At 36.3% G+C, this 18545-nt stretch overlaps 4 protein-coding genes across 4 annotated transcripts; all 4 read right to left on the reverse strand.

Annotated features, from left to right (window-relative positions):
- Window positions 1-427: 427 nt before the first annotated feature.
- Window positions 428-1705, reverse strand: LOC132173043 (probable F-box protein At4g22030). The gene has a single exon (XM_059584601.1). The coding sequence runs from the start codon at window positions 1700-1702 to the stop codon at window positions 428-430; it is 1275 nt and encodes a 424-aa protein (XP_059440584.1). The 5' UTR covers window positions 1703-1705.
- Window positions 1706-5400: 3695 nt separating this feature from the next.
- Window positions 5401-6874, reverse strand: LOC132170114 (probable F-box protein At4g22030). The gene is made up of 2 exons (XM_059581017.1): window positions 6769-6874; window positions 5401-6701 (listed from the first exon to the last, which is right to left on the reverse strand). Exons 1-2 carry the CDS (start codon window positions 6872-6874, stop codon window positions 5401-5403), a joined length of 1407 nt encoding a protein of 468 aa, XP_059437000.1.
- Window positions 6875-8174: 1300 nt separating this feature from the next.
- LOC132170115 (probable F-box protein At4g22030) lies at window positions 8175-9449 on the reverse strand. The gene has a single exon (XM_059581019.1). It carries the CDS (start codon window positions 9447-9449, stop codon window positions 8175-8177), a length of 1275 nt encoding a protein of 424 aa, XP_059437002.1.
- Window positions 9450-14220: 4771 nt separating this feature from the next.
- On the reverse strand, window positions 14221-15522 carry LOC132172367 (probable F-box protein At4g22030). Its single transcript, XM_059583853.1, has one exon. The coding sequence runs from the start codon at window positions 15505-15507 to the stop codon at window positions 14236-14238; it is 1272 nt and encodes a 423-aa protein (XP_059439836.1). The 5' UTR covers window positions 15508-15522; the 3' UTR covers window positions 14221-14235.
- Window positions 15523-18545: the final 3023 nt, after the last annotated feature.

Genomic DNA, 18545 nt, shown 5'->3' on the forward strand with positions numbered 1-18545 from the left:
ATACACTCGTTGCTTGTATACGGGGAGGAGATGTCAATTAGTAAGAAGATAATTTACTTTCAATCATATCTCCCCCTACCAATCTATTATCGGTACATGAGATAATTGACGGATGGGTATGTTCAAGCACGTCAAATAATCTAAGTCACACGTCTTGAATTCCGAGTATTCAACCAATCAATATATACTACTCTTGAGTTTTGACCCTTCAACAAATTGCAGTAGGAAATTCAAAGTTATTATATGCAAGAAACTAAAAAACAAAAAATTATATTCTTTTGGACACTCCTTTTGGCTTTTGCAGAAGTTGCTGAGATAAAATTTGATCAGAATTAGAATTTGTCAATGTTATAGGTTTGTATAAACAATTGGTTACAAATATCAATCAATGAATCAAAGAATAGCTTTATATGCACGAAATCTTAAACTAAAAGAGCTTGCTAGTGAATTCATCTATGGCGGTTCCATCCATACGTGAAGAAGCTGACTTCCTGGCAAGTTGTCTGAGGTTTGACAAGCTTCTCCCCAGTTTCAAAGCCACATTTATTTCAAACAATTCTCCATTTTCTCTTTTCTCCAAATCTCTTTCCTCAAGTGTGGATTCAATTGATTCTTGCAGTAGCTGGAAGAAGCCAGCGCAGTTTCTGTACATCTCAAACACCATCCCAACTTGGCCACCATGCTCGAAAGCATTAACCGCGCTACCTAAAGCCCCTGCAGCCACCGCTACTACTGCAGCCCATGAGCCGTTACCAACAAAAGCAGATCCGACGGCTGCAATGCCAGTGAGTAATGGACCTGCAATGGCTAAAACCTTGTTGATCTTCAACACCAGGTTGCCTAGCCTTTCGTAGTCCTCAATGTCCTTTCTCTTCACCACCTCGATGATCTCTCGCATTTCTACTTCCATTTCCTCACTCCACCCATTAATATTCTGACCTCGTTGCTTTCCTTGAGAGGACTTGTTTTTCTTCTGGAGTTGCTGATTTGAAGGCCACCAAACAGATGGCTCAAACGTTGCGGGGAATTTGTCAAGCATGGCTCCTAGCAAGGGAAGTGGGTATGCTTTGTCGGTAGCCAAAACCTTTTCCATAACGCTCTTCACATCTTCTTTAGATGGACTCCCGAGAGCCAGCGTGGTTTGGATTTGGGTCTGGATCTGCTTGAACAATCTCGTAGCATTGCGTTGCTCCTCTGCAAGCTGTGAAGGCTGTATTTTGTTCATCACAAGCAACATCCCAGTGGCTGCAGAATACAAGAGAGTGGACGACAGTTTCAAAGCCAAAAGGGGCATTCCGGCGCCACCAATCGCTGCAGCACCGGCCATGGTGGCAGCAGTGAGGGTTATCATGTTGACGGAGTTGAGAAGAAGGGTATTCCAGTTTTCACGCTGTTTTCCAATGTTTGCGTGCATCTCCACCCTGTCAGCTACGGCCTCTAAGATGGCATAGAGTTGGGTAGTAGCCGCAATGGCGTTGGAGTTGGGTGATTTATCATGGGTTGGTGCGGTACTGATCTTTTCTACCGGAACTATTCTCTTGAACCCATCTCTTAGATTCAATTCCTCAACCGGTTTTTTCGTTGGTATTTTTGGAATTGAGAAATAAGGGATGACTTTAGGAAGTTTAGGGACATGAATAACAGCATTGATTTTCCTGGAACAAGAAGATGATGAAGATAATCGGAGAGTTGAAGAAGCCATTTGATTGATGTTTTCTCTGAGCTTTTCTTTGTAGGGGGGGAAGTGGGAATGTTGAGAATGAAGGTAGAGAGGTTGGTTGGGTCTTATTTATAGCGCCTGAAATGAAGCGGTCAGATACGGAAACCATTGACTGGGGCGAACTGGGTTGACCCGGCCTATTGGCTGACCCATTCTCTATTCATAATTTCAAGTTCAAAAGTCCTCCCTCGTATGTCGTATCGGGTCTCCTATGCGACTGCGACGTAGTAAAACTTGGAAGCTAATACAACTAATATTTTCCGTTGCTACAAAACTTGGGCCTATATTTATTGGGTAATTAATGCTACATAGTATAAACACTCTCACTCTTAAATTTAATGACCTGGCTTTTTTAAGACTACAAGAATTAAGAATTATTTATTATTAAATTTTAATTTATTGATGTTTTTAAAAGCACCCGGTGAGTGTGAGAATGAGGGATTTGGATTCACTTAAATTCTTAAAGGAATTTCAGTTTCTGAAATTTTAGATTTATACTGTCTATTTTTCATCCAATGGTCATTGTTCTGTTACGTGTCTCACTACTAATAAATAATAAAATAATTATTTTATTATTTTATTAGTAGTAAGACACATGGCAAAAAAAATAATTATTGGATGAAAAATGAATGGCCTGAATTCGAAATTTTAAAAATTGAAATTCTTAGAATTTTCAGTAGATCCTGATTGGAGAATAAGAGTGTTGAAGTTTGAGTGGGAGTGTCTATAATATTACTCATATTTATTAGTGTATTTCAAATGGTATTATATATATTTTTTTTAGAAATAATAAAAATGTTTTGACGTGACATAAAAGTAAGAAATGTTCGCTAGTAGGATTTACATTTGAAAAAAAACTTTTTTACTTTTTTTTACTTTTTAGTATACCTACTTAGTTTGAGAAAATACAAACATATGTATAGCTCATTATTTACTTATAAAAAAAAATGTTCGAATGAATAATAATAAGAGTGGGTGTGTGGCCACCCTAAATTGATGAAATAGATGACCCGCAACCACATAGTTTTATTCTAGTAGCCATACGGTTAGATAGAGAGCTGGCCACATAGCCACCTCTCCCCTACTAAGGGTGGCGTATGACCATTTTACATTTTTTTTTTTTTTTGACTGGTAAGTTAGTTCATGTTTATGTAAAAGTTAAATATGTATTTTGTCAAAATACTTTTATAAGAATGTCTGAAATTTTTTAATAAAAAAATGTATGTGTTTTGATTTATTTATTAATGAATTTGAGAAGAATAAGAAATTCAAATTTAAAACAGAAACAAAAGGAGAATAGGATAACAATTAACAAACATATATAGGCTTGGTCTGTTTCCTTTACTTCTATTTTTATTTTGGATCATGCAACACGGCTATCTTTAACAGGTCAACATCCATAGGAGGTCAATATCAATAAGTGGATATTTCTAAAAAATATATATATTTTGAAAAAATACACTTGCTAGGCGCAGCTTTTTGTTTTGAGCTACTTATATGAATGAATTAATTAGAGAAAAATCAAAATATTAATATAAAACAGAAAACAAAAAGGGAATAGTCTTTTGTTGTGGATCAAGCAATACGGCAGGCTATCTCTAACAGGTCAACATCAACAAGAGGTCAAAAATTCAAAATCAACAAAGTGGATTCTTCAACTAAAAAAAGAAAAATCTAAAAGTGGTGATGGAAATTACTAAATTAGCAAATATGTATGCTTTTTTCTTTTTTTTCCGTACGTCATATCAACTATTCAAAATTATTAGCATTTATTACTAATTGATACCCATCATATATTTCTCCTTGAAATTGGTGATTTCATGGGCAGTGCCACCTGAGATGGATTTCATCTTAAGTTTTTATAGCTGCGAATTGCGATTCATTGGATTCCGATTAGGAGTAATAAAACGGGTAATAAGTTGCTCGAATGTCCGATCAAATAAGTATATATTAAGGAAAGCGATAAGGGCACAGAGAGGTCAAGATCTATAGTATTGACAAACTCTCACATAAGGTTACCCTATTGCACGGCTCCATCATATAAGCTAATCTACATTAAAGTAAAAATCAGAATTAAGTTTTAAGGATTACAAAGTTGAATTGACATATTCTCTTATGAAATAGTTTCTTTTGTTGTTTGCCCTTAATCACACGTTGCTTGCTTTCTTTTGTCGACATGCTTTGAATCTCGACATGGTTTTCTCATATTGCTGTCCTGGGATGCTGCTAGGTACTTTCTTAACACAATCTTATTCCCTGTACTGCCTTTGCCATTTCTTCATAACTATCATCATGATTTACAGCCTAGATGGCATCAAGATGCAGGGCAACAATGGTTAACACCTAATGCCCATTGATTTAAATTTTATTAATTTACTTCCTAAGGTTTTGATAAAATGTTTTAATTTTAATAAAGAAGATTCCGTTTACCTTTCAGTTAAATTTCAAACAATACTGCCACATCATATCTAACCAGAAGGTGACACAAGTAGCCTTTAATGAAAAAATAAATATATATATATATATATATATATATATATATATATATATGAAAAAACAAAAGAAAAAAAAAAATTACCCCTTGCAATGAATTAAGATTGTGGTTTATAGCGTTTATTGGCATTAAATATGAATACATTGAGCTGAAGTGTTGCTTACAATAACACTATTTTAATTAAATAGGTTGGAAGATATTTTCTCATATTAGTTTGTAGGAAATTTCTATCCTAAGTCCCTTAAAAATTGATGTAATAGTTCCTATAATATTTAGTATGTTAGAGACTAAAATATTGACTATTATATAATAAATCTACATAAAATGTTGGCACTTAGATGAGTTCAAATTAATTAAGGTAACTCGAGCATTTTTTTTCATTGAACTGTCCCACCTATAGTATTGTTCGTAAGGGAAAAATAGTGTACCAATCGAAAACTTCACTTAAGATTTACAAGCTTTTGAAATACGATCCGAATTCATATTGAGATTGTTAGATTAATTCTTGATTTATTCAAGTCTTTGGCACAAGATGACAAAAAGGAAAAAGTTTATGGCACGAGGCTCTGAAGTCTGAAGAGGTAATTGGTTTAATGTCAAAGGACAATCAGTTTTGTAAGTTATATATGTAAAATCTCAAATATCCACTTATTTTAACTAGCCTTTTCTAATTAAATAATAAAAATAAATTTAATTAGATTAAACATATAATTAATATTCTAACCATATAAATAGAATATGCGACAGTAACCACAATTCAGTGATAAACTGAGTTTTCAAATGGGTTGACTTCCAATTCCAACCACTCAATGTAAACATAAGCCGTTCAATCCGAACCGCATGTCTTGAATTCTGAGTTTCACCCATTCGATATACAACTTCCCTATTCTGGCTGTTCATGTATATACACACTCTTCTTTGCCACCGTACGTCGTAAAGCTAATGCTCCACCAGCAACTTGACCGTTCAACGAATTGCAGTAGAAAATTCAAGTTATTATATATATGCAAGAAAATTTTTAAAAAAATTATATTCTTTTGGAAACAACTTTTGGCTTTTGCAGAAGTAACTGAGACATTTTTTGTATAGAATTAGCATTTGTCATTGCTAGAGCTAGATTGTACAAAGAATTGGTTGTACAAAGAATGAAAGAATTGCTATATATATATATGCACGAAATCTTAAACTAAAAGAGCTTGCTAGCGAATTCATCTATGGTGGTTTCATCCATACGTGAAAAAGCTGAATTTTTGGCTAGTTCTTTGAGGTTTGACAAGCTTCTTCCCAGTTTCAAAGCCACCTTCATTTCAAACAACTCTCCATTTTCTCTTTTCTCCAAATCTCTTTCCTCAAGTGTGGATTCAATTGATTCTTGGAGTAGCTGGAAGAAGCCACTGCAGTTTCTGTACATCTCAAACACCATCCCAATTTGGCCACCATGCTCAAAAGCATTAACCGCGCTACCTAAAGCCCCCGCAGCCACCGCTACTACTGCAGCCCATGAGCCGTTACCAACAAAAGCAGATCCGACGGCTGCAATGCCAGTGAGTAATGGACCTGCGATGGCTAAAACCTTGTTGATCTTCAACACCAGGTTGCCTAGCCTTTCGTAATCCTCAATGTCCTTTCTCTTCACCACCTCGATGATCTCCCGCATTTCTACTTCCATTTCCTCACTCCACCCATTCTTCTTCTCATCTCGTTGCTTTCCTTGAGAGGACTTGTTTTTCTTCTGAAGTTGCTGATTTGAAGGCCACCAAACAGATGGCTCAAACTTTGCAGGGAATTTGTCAAGCATGGCTCCAAGCAAGGGAAGTGGGTATGCTTTGTCGACAGCCAAAACCTTTTCCATAACGCTCTTCACATCTTCTTTAGATGGACTCCCGAGAGCCAGCGTGGTTTGGATTTGGGTCTGGATCTGCTTGAAATATCTCGTAGCATTGCGTTGCTCCTCTTCAAGCTGTGAAGGCTGTATTTTGTTCATCACAAGCAACATCCCAGTGGCTGCAGAATACAAGAGAGTGGACGACAGTTTCAGAGCCAAAAGGGGCATTCCAGCGCCACCAATGGCTGCAGCACCGGCCATGGTGGCAGCAGTGAGGGTTATCATGTTGACGGAGTTGAGAAGAAGGGTATTCCAGTTTTCACGCTGTTTTCCAATGTTTGCGTGCATCTCCACCCTGTCAGCTACGGCCTCTAAGATGGCATAGAGTTGGGTAGTAGCCGCAATGGCGTCGGAGTTGGGTGATTTATCATGGGTTGGTGCGGTACTGGTCTTTTCTACCGGAACTATTCTCTTGAACCCATCTCTTAGATTCAATTCCTCAACCGGCTTTGTCGTTGGTATTTTTGGAATTGAGAAATAAGGGATGACTTTAGGAAGTTTAGGGACATGAATAACAGCATTGATTTTCCTGGAACAAGAAGATGATGAAGATAATCGGAGAGTTGAAGAAGCCATTTGATGGAGGTTTTCTCTGAGCTTTTCTTTGTAGGGGGAAAGTGGGAAAGGTTGAGATTGAGAATGGAGGTAGAGAGGCTGGTTGAGTCTTACTTATAGCAGCAATATAATATCGAACAACACCTGAAACGAAGCGGTCAGATACGGAAAATATTGACTGGCTGAATGGGTTGACCTGGCCTTTTAATGGGTGACCCATTCTCTTCTTTATTCATAATATTCAATTTCAAAATTTTTTACTCGCTTGTCTTGGGTCTCAACTCTCAACTCTCATGCGCCGTAGCAAAGCTTCAAACTTTGTTATATAAACAAAGCTAATACAACTAAATATATATAGGCTTGGTCTGTTTCTTTTACTTTAATTTTTATTTTGGATCAAGCAATACGGGCTATCTTTAACAGGTCAACATCTACAAGTGGTCAATAATTCAAAATCTACAAAGTGGATTCTTCAACTAAAAAAAAAAAAATTCTAAAAGTGGTGATGGAAATTACTAAATTAGCAAATATGTATGCCTTTTTCGTACGTCATATCAACTATTCAAAATTATTAGTATTTACTAATTGATACCCATCATATATTTCTCCTTGCTATTGGTGATTTCTTGGACAGTGCCACCTGAGATGGATTTCATCTTAAGTTTTTATAGTTGTGAATCACGATTCTTTGAATTTCGATTACGTGCAATAAAGTGGGTAATAAGTTGCTCGAATGTTTGATCAAATAAGTATTGAGAAGAACAATAAAGGCATAGAGGGGTCAAGATCTATAGTTTCGACAGACTCTCATGTAAGGTTACCCTATTGCACAGCATCATTATATAAGCTAATCTACATTAAAGTAAAAATCAGCATTAAGTGTTAAGGATTACAAAGTTGAATTGACATTATTCATCGGTTTTTAGTGACAATTCAATTTGAAGTTTTCTCTTTATTTATACAGTTGATTGAATACCAGAATTAAGCCAAATGGACATGTAAAGATAAAAACAGACATGAGACTCGATCATTACGTACTAAATGGGATTGAATTGGAGTCCTTAATACACTCGTTGCTTGTTTACGGGGAGAAGATGTCAATTAGTAAGAATATAATTTACTTTCCATCATTTCTCCCCCTACCAATCTATTATTTTTTTATTTTTTGAAAGAACTACATATATCAGTACATTAGATAATTGACGGTTGGGTATGTTCAAGCACGTCAAATAATCTACTCCACATGTCTTGAATTCCGAGTATTCAACCAATCAATATATACTCCTTCTGAGTTTTGACCCTTCAACGAATTGCCGTAGGAAATTCAAGTTATTATATGCAAGAAACTAAAAAAAAAGATTATACTCTTTTGGACACTCATTTTGGCTTAATTGCAGAAGTAGATGAGATAAAATTTGATCAGAATTAGAATTTGTCAATGTTATAGGTTTGTATAAACAATTGGTTACAAATATCGATCAATGAATCAAAGAATAGCTTTATATGCACGAAATCTTAAACTAAAAGAGCTTGCTAGCGAATTCATCTATGGCGGTTCCGTCCATACGTGAAGAAGCTGACTTCCTGGCAAGTTGTCTGAGGTTTGACAAGCTTCTCCCCAGTTTCAAAGCCACATTCATTTCAAACAACTCTCCGTTTTCTCTTTTCTCTAAATCTCTTTCCTCAAGTGTGGCTTCAATGGATTCTTGGAGTAGACAGAAGAAGCCAGCACAGTTTCTGTACATCTCAAACACCATCCCAACTTGGCCACCATGCTCAAATGCATTAACCGCGCTACCTAAAGCCCCCGCAGCCACCGCAACTACTGCAGCCCATGAGCCGTTGCCAACAAAAGCAGATCCGACGGCTGCAATGCCAGTGAGCAGTGGACCTGCGATGGCTAAAATTTTGTTGATCTTCAACACCAAGTTGCCTAGCCTTACGTAGTCCTCAATGTCCTTTCTCTTCACCACCTCGATGATCTCCCGCATTTCTACTTCCATTTCCTCACTCCACCCATTATTCTTCTGACCTCGTTGCTTTCCTTCACAGGACTTGTTTTTCTTCTGGAGTTGCTGATTTGAAGGCCACCAAACGGATGGCTCAAACTTTGCAGGGAATTTGTCAAGCATGGCTCCAAGCAAGGGAAGTGGGTATGCTTTGTCGACGGCCAAAACCTTTTTCATCACTTCCTTCACATCTTCTTCAGTTGGATTCCCGATAGCCAGCATGGTTTGGATTTGGGTCTGGATCTGCTTGAACAATCTCGTAGCATTGCGTTGCTCCTCTGCAAGTTGTGAAGGCTGAATTTTGTTCATCACAAGCAACATCCCAGTGGCTGCAGAATACAAGAGAGTGGACGACAGTTTCAAAGCCAAAAGGGGCATTCCGGCGCCACCAATCGCTGCAGCACCGGCCATGGTGGCAGCAGTGAGGGTTATCATGTTGACGGAGTTGAGAAGAAGGGTATTCCAGTTTTCACGCTGTTTTCCAATGTTTGCGTGCATCTCCACCCTGTCAGCTACGGCCTCTAAGATAGCATATAGTTGGGTAGTCGCCGCTATGGCGTCGGAGTTGGGTGATTTATAATGGGTTGGTGCGGTACTGGTCTTTTCTACCGGAACTATTCTCTTGAATCCTTCTCTTAGATTCAATTCCTCAACCGGCTTTGTCGTTGGTATTTTTGGAATTGAGAAATAAGGGATGACTTTAGGAAGTTTAGGGACATGAATAACAGCATTGATTTTCCTGGAACAAGAAGATGATGAAGATAATCGGAGAGTTGAAAAAGCCATTTGATTGATGTTTTCTCTGAGCTTTTCTTTGTAGGGGGAAGTGGGAATGTTGAGAATGAAGGTAGAGAGGTTGGTTGGGTCTTATTTATAGCGCCTGAAATGAAGCGGTCAGATGCGGAAAAACATTGACTGGGGCGAACTGGGTTGACCCGGCCTATTGGCTGACCTATTCTCTATTCATAATTTCAAGTTCAAAAGTCCTCCCTCGTATGTCGTATCGGGTCTCCTATGCGAATGCGACGTAGTAAAACTTGGAAGCTAATACAACTAATATTTTCCGTTGCTACAAAACTTTGGCTACATATATAGTATAAAACATTCTCACTTGGCTTTTAAAACTACCAAAATTATTTATTATAGATTTTTAATTTATTAATGCTTTTAAAAGCCGTGAATGTGAGAATGTGTGTAACGATCCAAGGAAAAATGTTAGTCAAATATGTGCTATCACCCTAAAAGGATTAAAGTAACTAGGCAATGTAAAACTTAGTACTCATGACTATCTTTATAAATCACCCACTCTATGTGGGTCTCTTCTCATTTTCCCAAAATGGGACCAGGGTGTTACAATGTGAGTGTTGGAGTTTGAGTGGGGGGTGTGTGTAATATTACTCATATTTGTTAGTGTATTTCGATTGGTATTTTTTGTTTAATAAATGATAAAATTGTTTTGATATGACATCGAAATAAGAAGTGTTTTTTATTAGGGAAAACTTCACTGAAGACCCCCGAACTTTCACCTGTTTTGAAATACCTCTCCTAAACTTCAAAATCTCTCAATTTAGTTCCCTGAACTTTCAATTGCTCTCAATTTGGACCCCTCCGTCAATTTTAGCAGTTAAAAATACAAAAAAAAAAAAGATCAAAATGTCATTGATTTTTGTTTTTTGTTTTTAAATAAAAAGACGTTTTGAATGTTTAAATTTTATACAAAAGTCAGGGGTATAAACGTCATGTAATCTTTAAAATCTGACGGATGGATCCAAATTGAGAGCAATTGAAAGTTCGAGAGACTAAATTGAGAGATTTTGAAGTTTATGGGGAGTTTATCAAATCGGGTGGAAGTTCAGGAGTTTTCAATGAATTTTCCCCTCTCTATTAAGATTTACATTTGAAAAAAAAAAAAAAAACACACGTTTTGTTTTTTTGTTTTTTTTGTTATACCTACTTAGTTTGATAAAATACAAACATATGTATAGCTCAATATTTATTTATAAAAGAAAAAAGAAAAAGAATGGTAATAAGAGTGGGTGTGTGTGACCACCCTAAATGAATGAGAGAGATGACTGGACAACCATGCATCTTAGGCTTATTTATATTAGCAGTATGGCCACCTCTAACTAGGGGTGGGCACGGGTCGGGTCTGGGCGGGGCGGGTATCAGGATTTTTCTCACCCTCCCCGCACAGTGCGGGTTCTGAAAATCCCAACCCGCCACCCGAGCACAAAGAAGAATATCCGCGCGGGTTCGGGTGTTGCGGGGCGGGGTAGATCGGGGTGGGTTTTGCAGGTTGGGTGGGTTAGGTTCTCTCTTCCTCAGATCCATCCTCTCCTTTCTTTCCTCTGCAGGTTTCTTCTCCTTCTAAACAAACACGAGTTACACAACCCCTACATCAGAACCCTTGAATCAAACCTAAACCAAATAACTTGAAATTAAATCTCGACAAGGGAGAAAAAAAACTTGAAATCTGGACCAAGAGCTTGAGATCTCTTGAGAGAGAGAAAAAAACCTGGATCGTGGTCTAGAGGTGGGAGCGGCGCAGTAGCCCGTGGCTTGAGGATGTCGAGCGGCGGCGTAGACGAAGAGAGAAGCAGACGAGAGTTGGAGAGAGAGTCGCTGATGAGAAAGAGAGAATAGACTGGAGAGAGAGCAAGAGAGACCATAGAGAGTAGGAGATGGAGAGAGCAGGCGTGAGAGAAGAGAGAGAGGAGAAACGGCGCAGGAAAAAAATGTTTTAGGGTTAGGGTTTTTTTCTTTTATACTTATGTGGGCCTGGGCGAGGTGGGGCGGGTACCCGCAAGGAAAAAAATTTCAAAACCCACAACCCGCCCCGCCCCGCGCGGGTTGGGTAAAATCCACCCGTACCCGCAAAAAAACACTTAAAATCCGCACGGGACGGGGCGGGTTTGCGTGTTGGGTGGGTTTTTTTCCACCCCTACCTCTAACCAAAATATAGAGAGTTGGCCACATAGCCACCTCTCCTCCACTAAGGATGGCGCATGACCCCTTTCCCATTTTATTTTTAAAATTTTTGAAATAGAAAGTTAGTTGATGTTTATGTAAAAGTTAAATAAGTATTTTGTCAAAATACTTTTATAAGAATGCATGAAATTTTTTATAAGAAAAGGTATGTGTTTTGAATTATTTATTAATGGATTTGAGAAGAATACGGCTATCTTTTATTTTTATTTTGGATCAAGCAATACGGCTATCTTTAACAGGTCAACATCTATAGGAGGTCAATATCTACAAGTGGATATTTCAAAATATATATATCTTCCGTTACTACAAAACTCGGTCTTTTTCTTTTCTTTTATTTTTCTAATTTCGTCTCTTTCTTTTATTGCTTATCTTCAAGTCAAAAGCAAATGTACGGCTTGGCAATTTGTCCTCCAAATGTTTTCTGTTTTAATTACTTGATAAAAAAATAATTTGTTTTCAAAATCCTTAATAAATAACTCAAAACTCACAATACTATTTTAAAAAAACAAAAATCACACGTTCTTATATGAATATTTTGACACAACAAGTACTTACTTTTGTATGCGTAAATGCTAACTTATTAAAATTAAAAAAAGTAGTTGTATGGCCACTCTTAGCGACGGAGAAGCCGCACGTAGAGTCACCGCAATAGACCAATGGTAGTTGTGCAGCTACCTCGATATGAGTGGCTGTACAATCACTACAATAAGCTAAGGATGGCTGCGTAGCTATGTCTATCTACTATCATGAGCAAAGGTGGTCCAGTGACCACCTTTATGTGGTTGATATATATGCCACACAGCAATCACAATAAGTTAAAGGTGACCACACCACCACTCTTTTTAATTTTTTAATTTTTTATATGTCTTATAAATAAGAAGTCAAGTACTTTGCATTTATTTTTCATTTCTTCTCAAAACAAGTGGATGTACCCTCCATAAATATTTTCTCAAATGGGGATCCTCCATAAAACTTTGCATTCATTAAGAAATACTTATCACTCATACATCACATTAAAACACTTTTTCAAACTGAGACAAAAAATTAATTATTGGAAAACACCAACAAGCATATCTTACTACTTGCTACACATTTTTCTTACGACATAATCCACTTAGCAAAATTATAGCATTTACTGTAACGGCCCAAGGAAAGCAATATCTACTTCTGCCCTATCACTCCAAAATAACTAGTCAAGTTGTAATTGGAGCTTTATAAAATCACTTATAAAGCCGAATCTCACTTAGTAGGTAACCAATGTGAGACTTAGTATCCATTAACTCTAAATGATTTAATTATCTTCCCAATGTAGAACTGAAGTATTACACTCTCCTCCTTAAAACCCTGACATGCATTATCTTCAAAGCCCCTTCATACAGTGTTCTAGTACCACATGACGTTACTAGGTTGATCTGATACTATTTGTAACGATCGATGTAAAGTGCTAGCTACATCTACGGTATTATTAAAAAATGACTAGTCAAGTTACAATTAGAGCTTTCTAATATCACTTATAAAAGATCATCTCCAACCTAAGGAACCAATGTAAGACATAGCACACATAAACACATTTATAATTGAGAAATGCTTGACTTCATTAAAAAGTTAATCTTTTGGCCATTTTAATCCTTGGTAGCATGGTTCATTTTTCATAAATCTATTAATTTATTGTTTAAAATCTATTAATTTTAAAATGGGTCATGCCACCTAGAATTAAAATGGTCAAAAGATTGACTTTTTAATAAAGCCAAGCATTTTTCTTTATAATTCACACACCCTATATTGTAGGGTAATAATCTTTCCAACGAGGGATTGTGGTGTTACATTTCTGTGTGGCTTCCAACTAAAATAACAATTATAGATTTTCATGCTATCTAGATATATGTTGTGGATGCCCCTTCTAATATTTCTTGTCTTGTTATTGGTAATTTTGAATTTGGACTCAGTGCGATACTACAATACATTTTTTGTGGACCATTCATTTTAAATTAATGGTCCAGATTATGACAATAATACCGTACCCCAAAAAAAAAAAAAAAAATGGCTAGGGTGGCTGAATGACTAGTTGGTGCATCATAATTAGAAACCCTCCAAAACCATCATGAAGATCTTCGAAAATCAATCACCTTTAATTTGTGGCAAAAGGAAATTTCTAGATCAGTGCATCTCATTAATCAAAACATGCCACCTTTTCAAATTAATAGATGCAATAACCCATTTATGGGTATTAAATTACATGTAACAATTTAAAAGATGCAACGCTATCAACAAAAAAATTAATTGAGAAAATCAAAATATCCGCAAATGTACCACTTTGGTAGCTGCAGCCACCCCGGCCTTTGATTTTAAATTTTCTCTAAATTGGTACGTAATAGCCTAATATATAGGGATAGTTTTCATACCCATCAATTATTTCCAATCACAAAACAATAAAATTAAGCATGCAATAATCAATCGCCTGCACTAATAGCTGAGATAAAATTTGAGAAGTAGTATTTTTGTATGTTATAGGTTTATTTGTATAAACAATTGGTTTGTACAAATAATCAATGAATCAAAGAATTGTTGTACACCAAATCTTAAACTAAAAGAGCTTGCTAGCGAATTCATCTATGGTGGTTCCATCCATTCGTGAAGAAGCTGACTTTCTGGCTAGTTCTTTGAGCTGTGACAAGCTTCTCCCCAGTTTTAAAGCCACATTCATTTCAAACAACTCTCCATTTTCTCTTTTCTCTAAATCTCTTTCTTCAAGTGTGGATTCAATTGATTCTTGGAGTAGCTGGAAGAAGCCAGCGGAGTTTCTGTACATCTCAAACACCATCCCAACTTGGCCACCATGCTCGAATGCATTAACCGCGCTACCTAAAGCCCCCGCAGCCACCGCTACTACTGCAGCCCATGAGCCGTTACCAACAAAAGCAGATCCGACGGCTGCAATGCCAGTGAGCAGTGGACCTGCGATGGCTAAAACCTTGTTGATCTTCAACACCAGGTTGCCTAGCCTTTCGTAGTCCTCAATGTCCTTTCTCTTCACCACCTCGACGATCTCTCGCATTTCTACTTCCATTTCCTCACTCCACCCATTATTCTTCTGACCTCGTTGCTTTCCTTCAGATGACTTGTTTTTCTTCTGGATTTGTTGATTTGAAGGCCACCAAACAGATGGCTTAAACGTTGCAGGGAATTTGTCAAGCATGGCTCCTAGCAAGGGAAGTGGGTATGCTTTGTCGGCGGCCAAAACCTTTTCCATAACGCTCTTCACATCTTCTTTAGATGGACTCCCGAGAGCCATCGTGGTTTGGATTTGGGTCTGGATCTGCTTGAACAATCTCGTAGCATTGCGTTGCTCCTCTGCAAGCTGTGAAGGCTGAATTTTGTTCATCACAAGCAACATCCCAGTGGCTGCAGAATACAAGAGAGTGGACGACAGTTTCAAAGCCAAAAGGGGCATTCCGGCGCCACCAATCGCTGCAGCACCGGCCATGGTGGCAGCAGTGAGGGTTATCATGTTGACGGAGTTGAGAAGAAGGGTATTCCAGTTTTCACGCTGTTTTCCAATGTTGGCGTGCATCTCCACCCTGTCAGCCACGGCCTCTAAGATGGCATATAGTTGGGTAGTCGCCGCAGTGGCGTCGGAGTTGGGTGATTTATCATGGATTGGTGCAGTACTGATCTTTTCTACCGGAACTATTCTCTTGAACCCATCTCTTAGATGCAATTCCTCAACCGGCTTTGTCGTTGGTATTTTTGGAATTGAGAAATAAGGGATGACTTTAGGAAGTTTAGGGACATGAATAACAGAATTGATTTGCCTGGAACAAGAAGATGAAGATAATCGCAGAGTTGAAGAAGCCATTTGATTGATGTTTTCTCTGAGCTTTTCTTGTGTTATGTGTTGTAGGGAAAGTGGAGAGGTGTTTGAGAATGGTGGCTTGTGGAGTCTGTATTTATAATATGGAAGGATAAGTACTGAAACGAATGGTCAGAATCCGATACAGAAAATATTGACCAGCTGATCACCGGGTTGACTCAGCCCCTTGGCTGACCTTTTCACTTTTCATAATTTTCAAGTTCAAAATTTTCTCCCTGGTATTAATGGGTCTCTCATGGGAAGCAGCAAAACTCGTCATTAGAACTGGTAAGCTATGATAATAAAACCACAATTTTCCATCACTATAAACCTTATTTATACTTTTAAAAATTATATTTTTATTTTATAATTGTTATTTTTTGATATTATTTACTTGATAGTTAATTAGTCTTCATCAACCCCAGAGAAAAATTATTGTGTGGGATACCGAATTTTTTTTCTTTCTAAATTACTAATTATATGCTAATTACTAATTAAATGTAATTAGTTCTGTAATATTAGTATATTACTCATAGTTGTTAGTGTATTTGGATTGGTATTTTTTGTTTATAAAATGGTAAAAGTATTTTGATATGACATAGAAGTAAGAAGTGTTTTCTGGTAGGATTTAAATTTGAACAAAAAAAAAACGTTTTTTCTTTTATACATACTTAGCTTGAGAAAATACAAACATATGTATAGCTCAATGTTTATTAAAAAAAAAAAAAAAAAAAAAAGTGGTTGAAAAGAATAATAATAAGAGTGGGTGCGTGTGACCACCCTAAATGAATGAGAGAGATGATTGGACAACCACCTTAGGCTTATTTATAGTAACCGTACGGTCACTTCTAACCAAAATAGAGAGTTGGCCATGTTACCTTGCGTATCACTCCTCCACTAATGGTGGTACATGGCCCCTTAACAATTTTTTGTTTTTTTTGTTTTTTTTTTTTTTTTAAATAGTAAGTTAGTTGATGTTTCTGTAAAAGTTTAAATATGTGTTTTGTCAAAATACTTTAATAAGAATGCGTGAAATTTTTTATAAAAAAATGTATGTGTTTTGAATTATTTATTAATGGATTAATATTTGAGAAGAATAAAAAATTCAAATTTAAAACAGAAAACAAAAGGAGAATAGGATAGCAAATATATATAGGCTTGGTCTTTTTCTTTTACTTTTATTTTTATTTTGGATCAAGCAATACGGCTATCTTTAACAGGTCAACATCTAAAAGAGGTCAAAAATTCAAAATCTACAAAGTGGATTCTTCAACTAAAAAAGAAAAAATTCTACAAGTGGTGATTGAAATTACTAAATTAGCAAATATGTATGCCTTTTTTGGTACGACATTTCAACTATTCAAAATTATTTGCATTTACTAATTGATACCCATCATATATATATATATATATGATGGGCAGTGCCACCTGAAATGGATTTCATCTTAAGTTTTTATACTTATGAATCGCGATTCTTTGGATTCCGATTACGTGCAATAAAGCGGGTAACAAGTTGCTTGAAAGTTTGATCGAATAAGTAAAAAGGAGAGCAATAAAGGCACAGAGGGGTCAAGATCTATAGTCTCGACAGACTCTCACGAAAGGTTACCCTGTTGCACGACATCATTATATAAGCTAATCTACGTTACAGTAAAAATCAGAATTAAGTGTTAAGGATTACAAAGTTGAATTGACATATTCTCTTATGAAATAGTTTCTTTTGTTGTCTGCCCATAATCACACGTTGCCTGCTTTCTTTTTTCTGCATGCTTTGAATCTCGAAATGGTTTTCTCATATGGCTGTCCTAGGATGCTGCTAGATACTTTCTTAACACAATCTTATTCCCTTTACTACCATATATTGCCATTTCTTCATAACTATCATCATGATTCACAGCCTAGATGGCATCATGATTCAGGGCAACGATGGTTGACACCTAATGCCCATTGATTTAAATTTTATTAATTTACTTCCTAAGGTTTTGATAAAATGTTTTAATTTTTATAAAGTAGATTCCGTTTACCTTTCAGTTAAATTTCAAACAATATTGCCACATCATATCTAATAAGAAGGTGACACAAGTAGCCTTTAATGAAAATATATATATATATAACAAAAAACAAAAGAAAAAAGAAAAGAAAAAAAAAACAACTACCCCCTTGTTAAAAATCCACATTAATAAGGTGGAATAGCAATGAAATAAGATTGTGGTTTATAGCGTTTATTGGCATTAAATATGAATACACTGACCTGAAGTGTTGCTTACAACAACACTATTTTAAATGGGTTGTAGGATATTTTCTCATATTAGTTTGGAAGAAATTTATGTCCCAAGTCCTTAAAAATTGATGTAATAGTACATATAATATTTGCTATGTAATTAGAGACTAAAATGTTGACCATTATATAATAAATCTAACATAAAATGTTGGCGCTTAGATGAGCTCATATTAATTAAGGTAACTCGAGCATTTTAATTTTTTCATTGAACTGTCCCACCTATAGTATTGTTCGTAAGGGAAAAATAGTGTACCAATCGAAAACTTCACTTAAGATTTACAAGCTTTTGAAATACGATCTGAATTCATATTGAGATTGTTAGATTAATTCTTGATTTATTCATGTCTTTGGAACAATATGACAAAAAGGAAAAAGTCTATGGCACGAGGCTCTGAAGTCTGAAGAGGTACGTAATTGGGACGATCAGTTTTGTAAGTTATATATGTTAAATCTCAAATATCCACTTATTTTAAATAGCTTTTTCTAATTAAATAATAAAAATAAATAATTAAATGAAACATAATATTCTAATCATATAAATAGAATATGCGACAGTAACCACAATCGAGTGACAAACTAAGTTTTCAAATGAGTTGACTTCCAATTCCAACCACTCAATGTAAACATAAGTTGTTTAATCCGGACCGCATGTCTTGAATTCCGAGTTTCACCCAATTGAAATACAACTTCCCTGTTCTGGCTGTACGTCGTAAAGCTAATGCAACGGCCACCAGCAACTTGACCGTTCAACAAATTGCACTAG

Source organism: Corylus avellana, chromosome ca2, assembly GCF_901000735.1.
Source record: "Corylus avellana chromosome ca2, CavTom2PMs-1.0".
Taxonomy (NCBI): domain Eukaryota; kingdom Viridiplantae; phylum Streptophyta; class Magnoliopsida; order Fagales; family Betulaceae; genus Corylus; species Corylus avellana.

Coding starts and splice junctions, on each gene's coding strand:
- LOC132173043 (XM_059584601.1), bottom strand. CDS start 1,702: ATGGCTTCTTCAACTCTCCGATTATCTTCATCATCTTCTTGTTCCAGG.
- LOC132170114 (XM_059581017.1), bottom strand. CDS start 6,874: ATGGGTCACCCATTAAAAGGCCAGGTCAACCCATTCAGCCAGTCAATA. Junction 6,702..6,768: donor ATATTATATTGCTGCTATAA/GTAAGACTCAAC, acceptor CCCCCTACAAAG/AAAAGCTCAGAGAAAACCTC.
- LOC132170115 (XM_059581019.1), bottom strand. CDS start 9,449: ATGGCTTTTTCAACTCTCCGATTATCTTCATCATCTTCTTGTTCCAGG.
- LOC132172367 (XM_059583853.1), bottom strand. CDS start 15,507: ATGGCTTCTTCAACTCTGCGATTATCTTCATCTTCTTGTTCCAGGCAA.